Raw genomic sequence first — 21,942 nt, 5'->3', positions numbered from 1 at the left:
TGGGAAAAGACAACACATGAACACAGAAACCTATAAAAATCTGAAGAAAGAAAATCCCCAAAGTTGTAAGCCACAAACAAGCACTTGAATAATTTCCAAATTCAACATTTAATTGGGGGAAAAACACTTTACAAATTCCTTCCTCTGCAAAATTACTAAAAGTTTCTGTCTGACAAACTTTGGCTATTCCAGACAAGTAGAAAAACCAGAGCGAGAAAAAACTGTGTGGAGATCATGCTCTTCAGAAGAACTAAAACACTGCAGCTTCTAGATTTTCTCTTTCCCAGATCTCAGAATATTTTCAGAGAGCCATGATTCTACCACAAGATCAAGAAATGCTTCTACTTCTATTACGGTGTAAATCCAAATATACACTCAGAGTGGTGTGTCAACTCATACCAAATCCCTACAGAATTAGGTATAAGACACACATTGAAGTTAATATATAGGGATCTAATGCTGTTTTTCTTAGACTGTGTCACGTGAAGCAGTGGAAGAGTCACTCACATTTGAATTTCCTTCACTGAAATCTTTACATTTGGAAAAAAAGGAAATCTATACAAAAATCTGCCCTTTAAGGAGAAAGGTCTAGCCTGGTTTTTACCCTGATGTGCCATTTATCTATGTGCAATAAAACATCTGATCAATGCATTTCAATTATCTATTTAAAACATTAAAAACACTATTCTAAGTGTCTTACAGTCAAAACCAATCAAGTGAAACAATTTAAAAAATAAAAATAAAATCACCATAGGTGGCACGACCAAAATTATTTTAATTACAACAGAACCATTCGCCACAGAATAAGAACATCTTGTTGTTGGTGTGTGTTTTCAAGTCATTTCCAACTTATGATGAAGAAACCCTGTTACAAGGTTTTCTTGGCAAGTTTTGCTCAAAGGAATTTTCCCCTTGCTTCCTTTGAGGGTGGGAGAGGTTAACTTGTCCAAAATCATCCAGTGGGTTTCCAGGGATGAGTGGGAAGCTGAACCCCAGTTCAAATTCAACACATAAACCACTATACCACACTGTCCATCTAAGAAAACTTTGTTATTTAAAAAGAGGGCATATGTTGCCACATGAATCGCTCTAACGGCCCTATTGTCTATTAATGCAATGCACTCTGGGAGGAGGAATATATTATCCTTAGAAGGCTCTAGCTGCAAAGAGTAGCATTTATCATGACTGACATCTCCTCTTTTGCTCTTCCTATGGCAGCCCCATGGGTTATTCTCATCTTCTTTCTGCGAAGCTCCAGCACGTTTTTCTAACGACCACATCTACATGATCAGAAGAATAATGCAGTATAATGCTATATTATTTCCAAATGTAGGCTGGAAAGAAAGAATGATGCCAAATAATTGAACACTATTCAATATTAATGCCTGTGTGCTCATGGTAAGAACATCCTAGCCAGCCTTTGAGATCAATATCATATGCATAGGGATTATTTTGACATGGGCAAAGAATTCAGACATGTAATCTTCCACCTGGAGCTAAAGTATTACAGTTCTAGGAGGGTTATGTTTCTTCTGATTATGTCTATCAGCTCTAAAGAAATATAGCTGAGATCCTACATTGTCAGATGTAACTGTCATACCAGAACTCTGTCATTGTAGTTCTTTCTGACAATGTTGCTGCAGATGTCATTTTCCAGCACCCCGATCTGCAGTATCTTGAAAACCTTTGGTTGCGATGCAGCCAACCTGAAATGTGCGATTGAGAAGTGATGTTTGGTTGTTAACAACCATAAATATAAATCCTGAGCAGATACAAGATGATAAGTCCAGTTTACAATCTTGTAACTACTGAAAAAAAGCGCCAGGCATATGAATCCTATCGTTTACAAGCAGAGAATTTCTGGACAAAGTGATGCAAGATCCTGTAATATGGGTTAATGTACAAAGGCAGAGGTAAGCACAACTGTGTACTAAGTGGCTGCTGAAAAACATTGTCCTTTTTTTCTCTCTAATAGTGAGAACTTTTAAACCTTGTCTAACAGTATATTTTTTCTGTTAAACTCAGTAAGGAATTCTGTGAAGAGGCAAAATGCATGATTTTCTTAAATTACAGAATGAAACTGTAAGACAGAGTGTTGGGAATCAGCCTGTGTTTGTGTTCCAGGATGATCATGATGATCATGATGCTTCTGATGTGAGCAATGATGTGGACAATGATGTGGACTATGCTGTGAGAAATGATGAGGGAAATGATGGTGCCGAGGTTGAGGTGTAAGATGGAGATGGTTTGGTCAATGATTTTCTTGCAGACAATGACAAAGAGGCCCCAGTGCAAAGGGCAGTTTCTCATGAGAATATTCCTGCTGGACATAGGGATGATGGTTTACTCCCTCTCTCTGTGAGTGCTCAAGATTTGAGTTTGGAAAACAATCTGACACCTGGAAATTTTAATGAGCAGCCAGAGTTGAAAAACAGGCGGCTGGAGTTCAGCCAGAACCAACAACAAACTCAAGGTTTACGTCGCTCCAAAAGGCTTCGTCAGATAAGATCCAAGGGTGGGGGAAAATGCAACCGTTTCTGGATTTTGGGATATAAGATTTGCTTCAAGGGAAAACCTGTTAGATCAGGCATTGTTTGGAAATCAAGTTCATGTGCTGTGGAAATCCTGTTCAAGGGGTCAAGGGGTCTTGTTCTTGTGGATACTTCTAGCCTTTTGGTGTTGATTAGCAGCGTTTGGATTGTCTTTGCATCCTGTTGATTCGTATCTGGATAAATACTGCCTTGGATTGCTTTTATATCTTTTGTGGACATTGCTTTGAGTTACTGCATTTTACTGATTTTTTACTTTTTGGACCTTTCCTATTTTCTTACAACCATTTCTTTCTACAGGCTATTTTGCTAAGCTTCAATAAAAAAGGATTTGTTTCTTCACTCAATGGGTGGTGTGTTTAAAATCAGAGGGCTTTTTCCTGTCCTGGAGTGCAACACAAGGGTCTTCAAACTTTTTAAGTGGGGGGGGCCGGTTCACGGTTCCTCAGACTGTTGGGGGGTGGGGGTAGGCAAACTATAGTTGGGGAAAAATGAACTGATTCCTATACACACTGCACATATCTTATCTGTAATGCAAAAAAAAATCAATGAAAGGCAAAACAATATTTAAAATGAAGAACAATTTTCACCAACATGAACTTTCCCATCTTTCAATGGGAAATGTGGGCCTATTTTTGGATGATGAAATAGTCAAGTTAATTAGGATTGTTGCTGTGTGCCTTCAAGTAATTTCAGACTTAGACCTAAGTCTAAAGTTTAGGGCACGGGCCAGGTAAATGACCTTCGAGGGTCGCATCCGGCCTACGGGCCTTAGTTTGGGGACCACTGCTGTAAGCCATATCAAGCATTGGTCTGGGCATGATTAGGTTTTATTGGATTATTTTTCCAGACATCTCTTTCACATCTATCTTCTTAATCTGCAATCTAAAATGATTATTGATGTATCAGTCTTGGAGGCTATCCAAGCCTTAGTCTTTGTCTGTTGCACTGGTAGGGAAGGGAACATTCACTTCAGAAAAAAGGTAACTCTTACTATGCAAAACTGCCCTCTGGGAATAAAAAGGGTATCCAGGTGTGCAAGGGAACTCCATCACAGCTGTCCAGACTAATAATAGTAACGAATAATAACTTTATTTTTATACCCTGTCTCCATCTCCCCGAATGGACTCGGGGCGGCTTACAAAGGGACATGCCCAACAAATACTGCTTAAAAGCAAGAACAGAAAATACAATCAATAACAAAAATCAATAAACATAATCGTCAGACAACATCATAAAAACAATATAAAAACAATATCATGGCTGAACAACAAAATGAAGCCCCTAAATCCTGCTTCTGCATAACTGGCACAATTGCCACATTGAGAAGGTGCAGACATCAACACACAAGTCTCCACCTGAGAGCTAAAAGGCCTAGCGGACATATCCACTTTTGCTTGTTGGCAGTTGATTGAATTTTCATTTGGTTTTTGGCAGCCATAGGTCAAATAAGCTGTGTCAGAATAAACTACCAAACAAGCTTCAAAATACATATAGTATGTTGAACAGCTGAGGAACGCAATTGGAAATCCTTAGAAACATGTTTGCTTTGCTGTCCTGTATCACCAGTAGGACTTCCCAACACTGCTTTCCAAAGGGACTCTAAACTGGGAGTGTCTTTAATTGTGTCCCCTTCTACTTTCTGTATCTGCTCCCTGTTGTTAAAACTATGATTAATAGTATTTATGGTCTGGCCCTCTACAACCTAATGGATTGCTTTTAACAGACATTTCCCCCTGTATGTTACTCTGTTTACTATAGTTGCTGCATGCTTTATTATCTGTTAATTACTATCAGGATACTTGTTAGCATGTCAGGTTTATTCCCTGATAATGGAAATTCCAGATTTCGATTGAAAAAGAAGTTGCCATGACAATGAATACACAGTGGAGACACTTTTCTTTAGACTGGCCTATCAAACAAACAAACCATTTGATGATATAAGAATGGCGTTTTGTGTGGCCATTATTTTTATAAGCATGGGCAGAGAGGTACAGACATAAAAAGATACTGTATTATACTGTATTTGACCTTTTCTGGTAACAACACTAGAGGAGAACTAGATGGAGAACTGGGAAGGGAGATGGCTGGAGGTAATTTACAGAGGGAATTCAAATGACAGTGTAAAAACACATGCAAATGGAAAAAACAGCACAGCCTAATGGTTCCAACCCTAATATTGAACCGAAAAGGATGTTGGACATGCCTCCAAAATTTAGACATTTACAATTCCACAACCCTGCCATGCCCAATTTAGCTGAAGAAGCCTACAGGTTTGCAACAAAAAGTATAAATAAAACTAGCTCATATAAGATGAAAAAAACAGGCTTACCAACTAAATAATTAACCTCGCTTTGATTATGCAAGCAATCGACTAAAATATTGGGGAGGAGGGGTCCGAACTCACTAATCTGAATAACCATAGTAAAATTCTTTCTAGATAGTACCATTCCAGGCAATTATAGACAGCACACATCTTGAATGCCTCCTCATGCTTACAGATCATGGAGAAGGCTAAGTCAGCCACTGCACATGCTCTTGCTGATCAAGATAAGTGCTTTGTGAAAAGACAAAGTTCAGGATCCACTGGCTTGCTCTGTCAACACAAGAACATAGCACTCAAAACAGAGCCACGGACAGATGAAGTCTGTTACCTTGAATTCCATAGGCGTGTATTTCTCGTTCTTGGGCGTTGTGTTGCCTTTGTAATGGAGGTGGTTGGGAGTGGTGGGGTGGATCACGGTCGACTCCTGGGATTGCCTCTGGCAGCGCTGGCAGTAAATGTAGATCACAAAAGTTAAGAGGCTGGAGCCAAAGAAGCAGGAGACCCCCGTGGCGATCAGATGGATGAGGCTAAACCCTGAGGGAGACAATCACAAGGAATGTGGTGGTCAGACACACAAAGAAGGGAAAATCAAACCCATGTGTTCAATAGCAATATATTATTGAAGGCTCAAGATGCCATCGGCCTTTACTGTTGCTCCTTGCTACAGGCAAAACATCACAAGAAGATATTACTAGACTCCATACAGTATTACTCTATACAATATTACTGCTATTATGGCACTGCCTTTGAAATATATCCTGGAGTCTCACTTGTCTCATATCATTTATAGTTTTGTTTATTATTGCTTACTGTTAATAATAATATAATAATAATAAATGTTATTTATACCCCACCACAATCTCCCCAAAGGGGACTCGGGATGGCTAACATGAGGCCAAGCCCAAAAAAATACAGCAAAGTTAAACACAAAATAACGGAAAAATTAAATCACAACAAAATACATGAAGTAACAAAATAAAATAAACAGTGCAAAACAACGTAATAGAAATCAAACATAAATTAACTGTTTAATTTTTATTGTTAGTTCTGGTTTTTACTGGCATTGAATTTTTGCCAGAATTGTAAGCCGCCTTGAGTCCCTTTGGGTGAGAAAGGTGGGGCAGAAATGAAGTAAATAAAATAAATAAATACATTTTTCTATATGGCAATTGAGTTATATATATAGAGGGAGCAGACTTGTTTTCTGCTGCCCTTGAAACTAGGACTAGGAGCAATAGGTTCAAATTACAGGAAAGGAGATTCCACCTGAACATTAGGAAGAACTTCCTGACCATACTGCTGTTCAACAGTGGAACTTTCTGCCCCGGAGTGTGGTGGAAGCTCCTTCCTTGGAAACTTGGAAACAGAGGCTGGGTGGCCATCTGTCAGGGATACTTTGATTGTGCTTTTCCTGCAGGGCAGGGGGTTGGACTAGATGGCCCATGTGGTCTCTTCCAACTCTATTATTCTATGATTCTATGATATATATTGGTTTTCCACATGATCTGTGCTACATGGAGAAGTGCACTGTTTACACAAATGAACTAGTGAATTCCCATGGCTCCAAAATAAAATTCAGTATTATCATTTGGATCAATATGTCCTTGATGGTAAAGCCACTCACATTATTATTCTCATGAAAAAGGCTATTAGGATTGGTAATGGATGAATGACAGCACTGGACAACCACAGGGCAATTTTCTGCTTGCTTGTCATCAAGGAAGGAGAAATGCCATCTTGAAAGCAGCCAGTGCCTAGCGTTGCAATTCCAAGTGACAGAAGCTTTCCTCCCATACTATCAGTTCTGCTCATCGTAGTTCCGCTTTAATGGGATCATATCTTACTTTCTTAAAAGCCTTTCTTTCTTCCTCTGTTGATACTGAAACTAAACATTAAGCTGACAACCAAAAGAAACAAGGCATACCAACAATACACACGAATGGGTTCCAAAGAATGTGCATGTCATGGCAACGGGAAGGTGAGGAAAATTCACCATCTCTCTAACCAGAAGAGGGAAAGGCCTTTGGGTCTGTCTGAAATACTTAAGGCAAAGACCTGACAAATGACATGGCTAACAGAGTACAGCAGAAACAAGACCGGACCCAGTTATGAGGGGGTCCCATTCAAAGTGCCTTCTGGTGGGTTCTTTCATCCATCACTAGTAGAAACCACGGAAACAAGATCTAGCTGTGCTTCTAATGTTCCACAAATTGGTGGCACAATATCAGGATTTTGTGGGAAATGAAAATTATAGCAGGAGATGTCCGGCACTCAAATGAAATAATAGGATCGTAGCGGTAAAAGAAACACAAAGGTCATCCAGTCCAACCCCATCATACAAGAAAGCACTTCCAAAGCACTCTTGATAGCCACCCAGTCTTTATTTAAAAACCTCCAGATGAGGGAACTCACATTCTGAGGCAGCATATTTTACTGCTGAACCACTCTTACCATCAAAAAGTGTTTAGGTAGAGCTTCTTTTTTTTCCATGTACAGTTTTCCAAGTACGAGTTACAAACATCGTACTTACAGATGACTCATAGTTAAGAACAGAGCTGAGACAACAGGAAGTGAAGGAAATCTACCCCTAAGAAGGGAAATTCACTCCTGGAAGAGTTATCATGGTGAAAAGGTGTCTCCATTGAAGCTTTCTTACCAATCTTTGTCTCCACAACAAGCCAAAATTTTCATAACCCAATGATCACAGGAACAGAAAGGGAGGTGAAATCTTCTGAACAGGAGCAGAGATAGCAAAACAAACACCACAGGGTGTTAACCCTTCTCTATGACATCTAAAGCTGATAGTTAGGTTGGAATTGCACTTTTAAAACGTACCTGTTTTGACTGACATACACATTCAATTTAAGATATTTAAACAGGGCTTTCATGTCAACTCTATCTTCTTTTCTACAAGCCAAACAACTATCTGCCCAAGCCACTTCTCATAGGTTTGGCTTCCAGATCTTTACCATTTTGTTGCCCTTCTCTGGACTTGTTTATTTTTTTTATACTTGTACCCCACCCTTCTCTGCCCCAACAAGGGGATTCAAGGCAACTTGTTCCAGCTTGTCAATATCCTTCTTGAGTTGTGGTGCCGCAAAACTGGAGACAGTATCCCAGGTGAGATCTGACCAAAGTAGAAACAGAGTTGGATGATGACTTCCCCCAGTCTCTAGACCAATGGTTCCCAACCTTTTTTTGACTAGGGACCACTTGACCAGGGACCACTCTCTAACATTAGTACAAAAAGGGTTACGAATCAGTTTTTGGTTAACTTTAGATTCAGTTTAGTTATTTGAGGTGCTGATTCAGAAAATTGCATTGGATAGACCCCATTAGCTCTAGTTTCTGATACAGAATATTTGCTCACAGAAAACCATATTTAATAATCTAGAGTTTTTGTGGGCAGTCTGCTCTCCCCTCCTGACATCCCTGTTGCCTTGGAACTATAGGAGGGTTTTGTAAGACCAGTCGCTCTTGTTGCTATGTGGTTTCAAGGCAACAATATAGAAATTGTGAGGTCGCGGACCAAAATTTTTGTTCTTACGGACCACAGGTTGGGAACCACTGGTCTAGATACTATACTCTTATTGGTGCATCCTAGAACTGCATGAAGAGGCACTTTTGCTGAGGACCATTTGGGTTCTGTTGGTCAATCAATTACAAATCCATCGAACAGTAACACTGTCTAGCCCACATTTTACTAGTTTGTTTGCAAGAAACGCACAGGAGACCTTGTCAAAAGCCTTATTGAAATGAAGGTATGTTAAATCCACAACATTATCCTCATCTAGCAAGCTTGTAAGATTTTCCAAAACAGGAAATAAGAATAGACTGGCATGGCTTCTTTGTTGTTGCGAAATTTATACTGTCTCTTAATAATCACATGATTCTTTTTAAAGTGTTCACAGAGTGTCTAATTGTCTGCTCCCCTGGTACTGATGTCAAGCAGCCTGGTCCATAGTTGTTCATATAAAGTTGTGCAATAAAGTATTTCCCTTTTATTTTATTTATTTTTTGTTTAATTTACTTATATGCTGGTTTTCTCCTGGCATAAAGCAGCTTGAAGAAGTGGACAGCATTTATTCTTCTCCAGTTTTCTAGAACCTCTTCTCTGCTGCAAGAATTCTCAAATGTTATGACTAGGGCTTTTAAGTCATATTGACAAGTTCTTTTTGTCACCTTGGATGCAGCTCCTCCAGCCGCAGGGAGACAAATTCCTTCAAGTAAATAGGTATTCCTATGACCAGTGCAGTCTGAATCACCAGTCAAAAATCACATCATGTAAAAGCATTCATTATGTAAATATTTCCAAGGAAAAAACTCCTAGAGTCGAAAAGATTTTCCATTGCAAATCAGCAGAGAGACAAGATTTCAAATGCTTCTAAATTCAGTGGGGAACCAAGGACATGTACCAACGAAGGGTACAAACACAGTGCAAAAATGTAGCAAACAGTCCAATGTAGTTGAGAGAGATGGAAGTAAAAGGAGAAAGGATGGGTTTTTAATAAACGAACAAAGACTTTTGGTATCACACTGTTGGAAAACCACTTGGGATTTTAAGAAATAGGTTTTTCTATACCTTAGCTATAATATCAACATACACTGATTTTGTAATGGAGGCTTTACCGAAAGAGTCCTAGGAACTATAAAACAGCCCAACCAAAAAGAAATATTGCTGGCTTGGTTTTTAGGATTGTTCCTGAGGTTATTCGAGGTGCTGATTCAGTAAATTACATTGGTTAGATAGCATTAGCTTTAGTTTCTTAGGGCCTTTCAAGACAGGCCCAAAATCCGTGATGGGTTCCGGATTAACCTAAGGCATCCAAATGACCTCTCAGGTTAATCCAGAGTAAACAGGGATTTACTCCGGATTTAAAAAAAACACCTGAAAAGATCTGGACCTTCAAGGGGACTGACTCTCGGGACCACCTTCCCTAATACCAAGGACCAATCCTCATTGCCATCCTGGTTCTTCAGACTCCAAAAGCCCAAGGGAGCAGGATGGCACCCCCATCCTTCCCTCACAGTTCTCCATTTTGCCCTTAAACTTACTGGAGGGGCCTGGCTGCGTCTTCAGGTCCCTTGGAGTAAGTTTCTAACTTGTCATTTTGATGCATCAGAAGCTTATTCCGAAGGACCTAAGGATGCAGCAAGTCCCTCTGGTAAATTTAGAGGGAAATGGGGGTATGGGATCTTGTGAGATATAGCCAATCCCCCAGGAAAACCTGGAATTTGGGCCCTCTGTGTGGCCTAAATCTTGAAAGAAATCTGGATTTTAAATCCCACTTCCTTTTGAGATTTGGCCCCGAATGAAGGGCTCTTAGATACAACTGTAATGTGGGTGAGCATATGAGCATTGATATATGGCATATGTTTTGAATCCCCAAAACTAGAGCTGACAGGGTTAAACTGGTGTCATTTTTGGAATCAGCAGGTCAAATATACCCAGAAATAGGGCTAACATTTGAGGCAACAAAATGTGTGTTGGCTGGTGTAATCACTATGGTGCTGAGAATTTTGTTTTTCCTTGTACTTTTGCTGAATATCTGGATAGCATGAATTTTCTTTGAATCTCTAGGCTGTTGGTGTTTATAGCAAAGCATTCTGGTTTACTGCTGTTTTGCTACATATTGTGCTATTTCACTCAGTTGCACTTCCATACAGCAGGATGAGTTTCCAAATCATTATACTTTTGCTAGATATTGAGAGTTGCTAAAGCATAAATAATATATGCCATTGTGAATGCAGATTATAACAGTATATAAGAATGCAGTGGCACTGAGAACATCAATAACAATGCATTATAATGTATATGAGGTTAATAAGGGGGCCTTGGACTGAGGCAGACACCTGTCAGGGCGAATGAAGCATGTAGGACAAGCTTGCTTATCAAACAACCGGCAACCTAACCCTTTCTTGCAGTCACACTTCAAGAGGAAACAACACCAGAAGACCAGAAGCATTTATTTTTTCTATTGTTACAATAACACTTTTTTGAGTGGTGATTAATAAATATCTTAAAAACCATCTTAGAAGATCACCAAAAAACATGCTTATTTATATGGGTCTCTGTTGGAAATCAGTAGAAGTTCAAAAGTATCTCCTGAAGCCATCCAAATCTGCTACTGTCAATCATCTTCCAAAAAAATGTGGCACTTCTCACAGTCCATTTATAAGCAAATAATAAAAAGTAGTCTCTGTTATTATGAGCCTGGCTCATGGAAATCAGCTGGGAAAAATATAGAGAGGTAATGACTTTGATGATTCATAATGGCTTACCTACACTGCAGGTATTAATAACCTGGGGAACATAGTTAGGTATGGATGCTAAGAACTCTGTGCTACAGAACCCCAGAGCCCCTTGCAACGGAATAGTTCCATGGTAAGGTAGAATGAGTAAAAAAATAAATGTCTAAGTCTGTAGTGTAAATATGCTCTCCAAGGAGGAAGCAGAACTTTTTCATATGGAAATTTTTGTTGAAGCGAAAAAGGATTTGGGGAGGTTTTTTTTTTTTTGCATCACTGTCGGATTCTGCCCTACATTAAAGCTTCTACTAAGAAGCAAAATATTAGGAACGTTATTGAGGGCATCTTTACACTACAAACATTTATTGGTTTTATACTCATGCATTTCTCATGAGGACTGCAGTTTGGGGAGGCCACTGGGAATTCTTTGCCAGAAATTCCAGATTTACAGTGTTCAGGATTCCAAATCTATCAACAGGAAAGAACTTTCAATGGCCCAAAGTAAATTTGTTGTTCGGTGTGAGAGTCAACATGATGTAGTCGTTTCAGTCATTTATAATAAATAAATAATAAAATATTTTTGTATCCCGTCACCATCTCCCCAAAGGGACTCAGGGCGCCTTACATGGAAACAAGCATGGTCAAACATAGAATTAAAACATAGCACAGTAAAAATTATACAAACAACATCATAAAACAACATAAAATAACATCATCACACAACCAACAGATTGACATAGTTATCAAATACTCAGCGGGCAGGGCTTGTGCAATAAAGTTGCAAGGACAAGGCAGATGGAAAAAGGTGCAGGAGTCAGATGGGGCTAGAAGGGCAAGCCAATTAGAACACTATAACTATAGGGTAAGGAACAGCGGTAAAGTGCAGGTGCCAGATATTGAGTTATGGCTGCGGGGGCGGGGGGGGGGGAAGCAAAATTATCTAGTGAACTGTTTAATCAAAGGCACTATGGAATATCCATGTTTTAGGTCTTTATGAAACGTGGGCAGGGTGGGCACCAGTCTAATCTCCCTCAGGAGAGAATTCCGGAGCTAGGGGACCACGACTGAGAAGGCCCTCTTCCTCATCTCAACCAACTGTGCTTGTGACGTAAGTGGATGCGAGAGAAAAGCCTCCCCAGAAGATTTTATTGCTCACGCAGGTTCATAGGGGTTCAAATCACTGCTCATCTATGGAAATACACTGAATGACCTTGAACAAGTCACACTAAGACTTAGAGCAATGATACATTTCATCTGAATGAATCTTGCCAAGAAAACTCTAGGATTGGGTTGAGCTGAAATTGTTGTTCATTCGTTCAGTCATTTCCGGCTCTTCGTGACCTCATGGACCAGCCCACGCCAGAGCTCCCTGTCGGCCGTCACCTCCCCCAGCTCCTTCAGACTCAAGCCAGTAACTTCAAGGATGCCAACCATCCATTTTGCCCTTGGTCAGCTCCTCTTCCTTTTTCTTCCATTTTCCCCAGCATAATTGTCTTCTCTAAGCTTTCCTGTCTCCTCATGATTTGGCCAAAATACTTCAACTTTGTTTCTAATATCCTTCGCTCCAATGAGCAGTCAAGCTTTATTTCCTGAAGTATGGACTGGTTGGATCTTCTCACAGTCCAAGGCACTCTCAGAACTTTCCTCCAACACCACAGTTCAAAAGCATCTATCTTCCTTCGCTCAGCCTTCCCTATGATCCAGCTCTCACATCCGTAGGTAACTATGGGGAATATCATTGCTTTAACTATGTGGATCTTCATTGCTAGTGTGATGTCTATTCTCTTCACTATTTTATCAAGATTGGTTATGTTTTAATGGAGTAATAATCTGAATGAATGAATGTGGTGCAGTTTCTAACAGATTAGGCTCAAGAGAATGTGGTGCTTAGGGTTTCCATGCCCTAAATTATACATTTTGCCAGTCTTATCTTTTGTTCCCCCTTGGAAAAAATGTTCTCTGAATAAGAACCCCACATTCTCCATCTACATTTCGCTTGCAATGAAATCCAATGACAACTCTCCAATTAACTGAGCACTTAGGAAAATTGAGGAATCTCTCTTCATCTTTTCCAGTCCATTGAAAAAGGAGTTACAGAGGAAAAGGCTCTTTCGGGTAATTAATCATTCTGAGATTTTTCCGTCTCCCAAATTAAAATCTTACACCAGAAAACTAAATTGCAAATACTTTCCCTCCCCTCTCTAACTCAGACAATGAGACTCCAGTGGAATTAAGGCTATCAATGGGATGTGAACTGCACAGATTAATGGTTGGTTTGATGCTTCCCAGAAAAGAGTAGTCAGGTTAAGATAAAAATAAGATCTGTAGCTAGTTGTACTGTACCTCCACAGTTCGTGCTCTCGTCAATGCTTGAAGCTGGCAGGATTACTAAACAAAGAGGGAAAAACAGTGAAGGGGAAATGTCATTTTTTGCCATCTGTGACACTGTGCAGGCAATTAAAACCCCTTTGCTCAATACCTCACAAGTTAATCTCTGCTGTAAATAGAGGGCTTTCCTGATCTTAGGCAAAAAAGAAAAAAAGAAAAAAAGAAATGAAACATAGGGGAGAAAAAAACCTTTTTAAGGGCTGTACTCCTATTAGTCCAGAAGCATCAACTGGATTGCAAGCTATCTAAATACAACACGTACAAAAGAAATAACATTTAATTCTAGTGAGAAATGTGCCAATTAAACAATGCTTTGCAGAAGTATTCGCCCTCCTCCCCTTTCAACATTTCCACATTATGTTCTGTTACAGCCTGGCAATGAAATGGATGTAATTGGAAGCATTACCATTTGATGTACATTATGTACTCAACACTGGAAAGGTGCATAATATTTTTTTTTATTATGGTACAAAAGTTAAGTAAACAAACATGCCATGTATTTATGAATGAATACAGCAGGAACTATGCAAATTCACGTTCTGTTCAAAAAAACCTTTCAATGTTGCAATGAGTTGCTTCAGAAACATGCAGATCAACAACACAAAAGGCCAAACTTTTGCCTCCCCATACCTATGAATGAAACATGAATAGAACTATTTATTCCAGACCCATCATTCAAATGCAGAAAGGCGGTTTCCTTGGAATTCATTTAAGAAATTTATTTTATTTATTTGGCCACCAGACAAATTTATGGCCAGTAGCTAGGTCACTTTTATAAACATGAGCAGCACATTTGTGGAGGAAAGGTTTATCATCAGCTATTAGCTCAGATAGACTTGAACTCAGATAATACAGAGGCTGCTTCCAGGCAGCACTTAAACACACACTGAAGCGGATTTAAGAAACCCTCTTAGGCACACATGTAAGATGACATGCTACCCCCTAAATTGCTCACTTTCTCCAGGGGGTGTCTAGATGTCCTCCTGGTACCTTCTGCCATTAGGCCTCGCAAGACACTTCCTAGAACGTAGCAATGCAGCATGATTGACTCCCTATCTCTTAGCACTACATTGGTATGTTCCAAAAAGCTTGCCAAAAGACATAATGGCGGCAGTGTTTTTATTTATTTTAAAGGTTTTAGGTGGGATTTTGGGAGGGGTGGGTTCTCTCTTCATTTCTCTGGGCTCACCGGGCCCAAAGAAGCAAACTGGGCTGTGTGGTCAGACCCCTTGGAAGTTCCAGGATGGGTAAGTCCCCACAGGACCCATACTCCATTATGCCTGGTTCTTTCAGGAAGACCCAGGTCTAATGGAGCATCAAATTAATTTGGGACAAAGGAGGGTTTTCCTGCTTTGTCTTGAATTAATTCGGTTTTTCTGGAGACGTCATTTGGACACCTCCGATAAAACGGTGGGAGCTTCCGTGTTATGGGCCCTGAGAGCCTCCATGCTCTTTTCACAGTCTTTCCAGGAGTTGGAGTTGTTCTGGTTCATAAAGGTTTACCTAATAAGTTTTTGAACTTATTGCTGTTCATGCGTCAGCAATAACCACAGACATGTGTATTATAAGGAGTAAGGCGTAGGAAGTTTCTTACACATTTATGGCACTTAGGCATAATTGAGGGTAGCTGTCTACCTGAAGGCTGCCTATAGTCTTGAGGTAGTTAAATAATACATTTGCAAAATGCATCATTGTTAGCATCATTTCCTCCCACACTAAGTATTCTAAACCTCTCTTTAAGTGTCTTTCATGATGTAGCACAAAGAACAAATCTGAACAAAACAATTAATCATATCTGTCATTTCTGAACACATAACCCAATTAATATTAAAAGCAGCTATATAATCAACTCCCCCCTCCCATAAGCTACACATAACAGGCTGTTTTTCTGGTTAGCAAAGCCCTGAACTGATTCCATAGCTTTCATAAGAAATTATACCAACCTGGGATCTCATTGTACAAGCAATCTTGGTACTGCGTACTGTTCCCAGCACATTGGGAAGATCCAGGGCTATGGATTTCACAGTAACGACTTCGGTATTGAATCCCATCTTCATTACATAAGCTCCAATCAGACCATTCGGACCAGCCTCCTTACAAAAAAGCATACCAAAATTAAGACAGATTCTACATTTTTATAATGATGTTGAGACAACAGCAACGACTACTACTGCAGAGATTACGACAGACAAAAAATCATGGAATTTCTAAACATAGGCGCCTCGTGAAATGTTTTGATATCTGCCCAAGGTTCCCAAGGAGAAGCACAAGGAGGACAAAAAATAATAATAACAAAATCAAGTGTCAACCTCAACCAGGGCATCTAGCATGGTTCAAAAAGTGAAGAAACATATTCTACAAAAGCGTTTTCATTTCAGCTATGTTGGGCAATAGACCACACTTTAAAGATCAGGCTATTTGGGGCTCATTCTTTGTCATTACTTTCAAAGTCCAGAAGTAGAATAACATTAGTTCTGGAATCTTGGAATACATTCTCAAAATATGAATTTTAACAGAAACCCAAATGACAGTATCATAAAACATTGTGAGCTACTTTAAGGAACCTGTAAATATGGGTTTATAACACACCAGGTACCATAACACCGAAGAACTGACTAAAAGCAACTGAGAGGCCAGCATTTTTTAGCCTGACCTTCCCATCCTAAATCATTATGGTCTCTGGACGGCTAAGCTCTTAACAAAACTACTCTTCAAAATCCATGAGATGCTGGAACAAGTCATTAAACTCGAATGTTAACAATATTCACTTCTCTTCCTTTCTCTTGTGTTCAGAGCATTTCCCTTTCCATTTTAATCTTCTTTCCCTGTCACTGAACTTGATCCAGTAAAACATAAAACAAAACTACGCTACCTTCACACAAGTGGGTATTGCACAGGGCTTCCTCCGTATGTAGGCCAATGCAGATGTCCTCTCCATTTGAGGGCGCTGGGTTGGTGCATGTCCGGGTGCGCTGGTAGTGCCCGCTTCCACATGTGGCTGAGCACTGAGACCAAGGAGTCCAGCACGACCAGGAGCCTTTCACTGAAAATGAATAGAAGGAGGGGCATGAGTCCATCTCTGTGTTTAATTTAACCAAACCACCAGTCTTGGAACTGTTCAAAAAGGAGGGGCAGTACGACTCTCATATTCACGGGGAATAGGGTTCCAGCCACACTGCCCGGATGGTTTAAAAAAAAAAGAACACCAGAAGTTGAGAAGACTAAAGAAAGTTTGGTAAGTAATTAATCTGGGAAAACTGCTCCATGACTATGGTGCTACTACCAGTAAGACCCTTTCACTTCATTTGCCAGAGAAAGCTTTAGCAATTTTTAAAGAAAAATCAGTCATGTATATATGGAAGAAAGTTGTATTTTGGGTAACATAATTCCAACTTGTTTAAAGTTTAAACCAGCATCTTAGATTACATCCAGACACAGAATTGGAGGCAGTGCAACTAATAAAGCACAGACAAAATATGCTCTTCTTAAATGATTCTTCTGTTTTCAGTTTCATTCCACAAACTATGCAAGAGAGGTTAACTTCCAAAGTTTCCTCAACATCTAGTTTTGGAATCTAATGCATAGAGAGGCTAGAAAATAACCTCAAATGGCTTTCCGTGCCCCCCTGAAGACTTCTGGGATCAGGTCTGACCATTTGGGAGATCAAAAAGAGAGTGGGGGCATGAGAATGAAGTACTATAAGAAATGATATGGGCTGAATTCTGCACTGGGGAGACATACTGCAAAGGTTCTGCATGGAAAATTATATTCTATCACTTCCCACATGTCTACCATAATTCATCTTCTAGATACTTCCCCTCCATGCACATTTAGTCATGGGCAGAAAGCAGGGGACATCAGAGGTCTCAGCGGATTATGTCATCTTTCTGCGCCTGACAATAATGACATGACCAGAGTCGTTACTGGTCACTAAATGCTCATGGAGGAGGGCTCCTGCAGCAAAAAAGTGGTTGAATGGGAGGCTGGTTACTGTGTCAGGTTTACAGAGAATGCCAACGTCTTGGAAGTGTAATTTATGATAGAAGAATTCAGACTGACACAGCAAAAAACATACAAAAGCAGGAATCTGTGTCTGAGTAGTACTGCAAGACGAAGGTCTTTAACATATAGGAGAGTCATCATCTGGGCTCTGCTTCACCCAGCAACATGTTCTCAACAGGTTCTGGCAATTGTGTCCAAGAACGGCAGAGGGAAGAGGGGCATATTTGTCACATGTCAGTCTGTGGTTATAAGCACATGCATAACACACTGCCATCCCTGACTAAGACCTACAGCATGAGGAGAAGAATAATTACCTGGACAGGGATGTGGATTACAATCCTGATATTCCATTGCGGATCCTATACAAGGCAGACCACCATTTTTGGGTTCTGGATTGGTACAGGTCCGCTTCCTGGTTCTGAAGCCCAGTTCACAATCTCGGGAACAAGATGACCAGCCACCCCAAAAGGACCATCCACCATTGATGATCCGAATAGAGGTCTTTCCACTTTTCAGAAGGTCATCAACCAGAGCTGGAGAGAGGGAATGGGTAGGGAAAGGGAGAGCAGAATTGGAGAAGTGAACATTGAAACATATAAAACCCCTTTTTAAAAAATCAAACACAGCCTTTCAAGGTTACCAAGTTTTCACTTGACACAGAAAGTATACCCTAACTCTCTCATGTGCATGATGCTATCTTTATTTTCAACACTGAAATTGCAGAAGTGAGCAGGTTAATTCAGGCAGTTGCACGATCAGTTATGCTAGATCAGGGGTCCCCAAACTAAGGCCTATGGGTTGAATGCAACCCTCCAAAGTCATTTACCCAGCCCCATACTAAACTTTAGACTTAAGAGATGTGCAATGTGCATAAGAATTTGTTCAATTTTTTTTCAAACAATATTCTGCCCCCGCTCCCAACAGTCTGAGGGACCATGAACCGGCCCTCAACTTAAAATGTTTGAGGACCCCTGTGCTAGATTATACTGGAAACAACCCTGCTTCCCTTTCCTTCAGAGAATGTTAGCCATATAGAGGCAAACCAGCTTCTCCCCTTGTTTTCCCACAGGAATGAAAGTCAAAGGAGTTTATGGCTTAGTAATAGTAAATTGGCAATAGTCCTGCCTCCCAGTGGTATTTTTTTAACCCAGCCTCATGCAGAGGTGCATCACAATCTCACTGTCAAGAGGAACCAGAATATTTTTATTTTTATTTAGTTTATTTAGCAAGGTAAATAGTCAAATGTGAGGCTTTGTTTATCATAGTGACTGTATTAGAAATATTTTGCACACTATCTCCATTTTATCAAACACATTTTTGTTTCCCCACCCTGACCCCCTGTAAATTATCTTGCTTATAACCGGATTCCCAATTCTTCTTCTTCATAGAAAGATGTGCCTACTTTTCCTTAGCAAGGGCCTAAAGTTCTTATGCTGCGTGGTATCAACAGCAGTTGCTGAGTCTGCATTGTGAGTGATTCATCTTGGCTAAATTTTGGAAAAGTGACTTTTTTGGAAAATGCCACAACTATTTCATTGAGAATGGCCAGGGGATTCAGGGACTTGTAGTCCATTAAAATAACTTTTTCAAGTTCTAACATAAGAACACTGCCTGCCCTCTGGGGTAGGGGTGTCAACTCTGAATCAGTCTGGCTAAAAACAACCTTATATATCAAAGTTGGGTAACTAAGGAAATTAGTCATGCTGCATCAGACCAAAAGCCTCTCTGATCCAACAATCTGTTCCAAAGGCAGTCGATCGGATGGTTCTGGGAGGCCTATAAAGCAAGGCGTGAGCCAGAATGGCACTCTCCTGCAAGTGTGACTACAAGGAATATCCTGGAAGAAATAGCTAGGTGTCCTGGCTAATGCCTATAAGCATCCATTGTTATTTTTTCTAAACTAGGAATTACCAAACATTCTAATTTTTCCTTGTCAAGAAATTGTTCAAGCCCACAAACATTCTAATGTAGAAAGTGGCCACTTGTTGCAACTTTTCAAGTGTGCCTGCACTATACTTGTATTCTGTTCAATGCATAAAACATATTATGATATCGGCAGTTTTATTTTTAGCCCTTTCCCTAATGATTCTTGGCAGGGAATTCACCTATTTCACAGCAGCTAGTCACTGGGTCAATGTTTTCCTGAGTTTTCTGTCACACCCTCAAGATCGAATTTCATGAGTAGTCACTGCCAGCTCAGTCTGCTTGGTAAGAGATTAATAACTGATTTGGAGATTTCAGGCCAGCCAACAGTTAGAATATATATCCAACAAATCTCTGCAGGTAATTATCTATCCAATCTCTGAGGGAGGCTAATAAAAACATTTTTCGGGAGATTAATCTGGCAGATTAGAAAGAAGAAGAAAAAGGATGGAGGCAAAATAGGATTTGCTCTCAAAATGACAAGGAAATCATCCTAAGACATGTAAGAAACTATTATTGCCAATTCACACAAAATGGCACTTTATTATGTTCAAATTATGTTTATCTCTATCTGGCCAAACCACAAAAAATGTGGCAAATATAGGTTATGCTCATCACATAATGGGCAGCAGAAACCAAAGTGAAACCAAAATATATAGCCTGAGTCTGCTGGTTTTGATTTGTCCACTGCTATTAAAAAGAGTTGGCTGATATCTATCCCTAACCTTCATCTGGTCATGCCTCCCAGGAGCTTAGCTTGACCACAAGTTATATGCAGTTGAAAAAGAACATACAATCAGTGTCGCAAACTGCTGATCCATCATTGGGGCAGAATCGCGATTCTGTCTTCTTTCGGCCAAATTGGAGGTCATGGGGATCGGCCAGCTGAGCCCGGCAAGTGTAGCGGAAGCGCTGCTCCTGGCGAGCCCCGCTTTGGGTGATGTTGGTGGGCATCCATGGTGTCCATGGCGTGTTTCTCCGCACTTCTGGGCATGCCTCTGGGTTGCATGTTTTATACTCCTACAAAAAGGGGAAGAAGAAAAAGAAAAGACACATTCCCTATAAATTGTTTGAGGAATTGGAATGCCATACAATGTAATAAATAGGTTTCTGTAGAAACAGAAACAAAACTCTAAGGTAATATATGCAATGATTGTTCCCTCCTGCTGCAATGAAATCTGTAGTCTCACATAGCTGCATTAAGTAAAATCAAAAATATTAGGTGAGATCATTTAATCATTCATTTCCCCATAACATTTTCTATGAGGGAATTATGTTGATCTGCTGCAGAAAAAAGCAATGAGGTATATTGTGGCTCCTAAAAATTAACAAATTATGATGGCTCTGGCTTCAGCAAAAGAATAATGATATGCCAAACACAAGGAACACATGTAGTAAAATTCCTAATTTATTAAAGACTCACGAAATGACATTTATTAGGAAGATTGTGTGAATCACCAGATGGGATAGCAGACTAACCTAGTTTACTGTCTTTTAGAAACTCTAGAGTAGATTTTGCCAACTTCTTAACTATGTCTTCAGCGACCACCTGTTTTCTTTATACTGCAGACCTCAATGAGAACTGAGCTAGCCTCATTTTGCTTAGCCCCACCCCATCATCTTCATAGACCCATCTGGACCTTTTCTTGACATGATGCTAGAATATAAAAGAGCCCTCAAGAGCTGGCTTTCAGATATGCCATGATTCATTAGGAATCAAGTTTTTTTAACTCTTAGAAGTGTAGGCACTGGTCTCACAGAAGCAGAGCTTTCAAATTAAAACAGAATTCTTCATCAGGCTAAATGAAAGGCATATGTTTCTTGACATTCCATAACAGCAGAATGTTGATCCAACACTGCAGCAGGTGATCTCTTGTATGTTTTTTTAATAAAAAAGAAATACATTTCTGTTAACTCTGCCGCTTTTGTGTGTATGTGTGGTGAATGCCAAGAAGAAAGACTGAGGGAAGAATGAATACCATTGTGAGGAAAGAGAAAAAAGGGAATGAATGCTTAAGATGATGATAGACCAGAAGTAAAAGAAAGAATCCTGATGAGAAGAGAGACAAGGGATTAGGCTTGTGCATTTCGGTTGAACTTCTATCTATTTCTGTTGGCCGGATACTGGTAGACCCCCGTATCTGTTTTTGTGCACCTCCCGAAAATGGGGGGGGGGGGGGGTAGCCGGATAGCTATTTTTTTTATCCATAGCCAATAACTGTGGCTAAATCCAGCCCATTGGTGGCAATGGGGAACTTATGAGGTTCCCCTTTCACCTGGGAGCCTTTCCTTTCTTCCCTTCAAGGGAGCCTGGGCTTCAGCAACGGGGTTAAGGAAGCACCCTTCCTGGGAGCCTTTCCTTTTTTTCCCCTTCAAGGGAGCCTGGGTGTCAGCAACAGGGTTAAGGAAGCACCCTATCCAACCCATTATAGGGGGAAGACTTCCCACAGGCTACCCTTCCATATCCTTCATTAAGGTCTGGATTTAAAAATGCATCAGAGTAAA

The 21,942-nt window shown here is 40.1% G+C and overlaps 1 protein-coding gene across 9 annotated transcripts in view; it reads right to left on the bottom strand.

Annotated features, from left to right (window-relative positions):
• SEMA5B (semaphorin 5B) overlaps positions 1 to 21,942 on the bottom strand; it is a 498,410-nt gene that overhangs the window by 22,394 nt on the left and 454,074 nt on the right. For 8 of the 9 annotated variants that reach the window (XM_067473384.1, XM_067473388.1, XM_067473383.1 and 5 more), the window contains 6 exons: positions 20,232 to 20,457; positions 17,829 to 18,047; positions 16,385 to 16,555; positions 15,456 to 15,605; positions 13,468 to 13,512; positions 5,204 to 5,409 (listed from right to left, as the gene is read on the bottom strand). In XM_067473384.1, coding sequence (XP_067329485.1) covers positions 5,204 to 5,409; positions 13,468 to 13,512; positions 15,456 to 15,605; positions 16,385 to 16,555; positions 17,829 to 18,047; positions 20,232 to 20,457 — 1,017 coding nt within the window. The remainder of the gene's footprint in view (positions 1 to 5,203; positions 5,410 to 13,467; positions 13,513 to 15,455; positions 15,606 to 16,384; positions 16,556 to 17,828; positions 18,048 to 20,231; positions 20,458 to 21,942) is intronic. The other variant, XM_067473381.1, reaches the window with a different exon arrangement.

Source organism: Anolis sagrei, chromosome 1, assembly GCF_037176765.1.
Source record: "Anolis sagrei isolate rAnoSag1 chromosome 1, rAnoSag1.mat, whole genome shotgun sequence".
NCBI classification, from domain to species: Eukaryota; Metazoa; Chordata; class Lepidosauria; order Squamata; family Dactyloidae; genus Anolis; species Anolis sagrei.
Note: the sequence above shows the minus strand (reverse complement) of the source record. Positions and strands in the feature narration are given on the sequence as shown.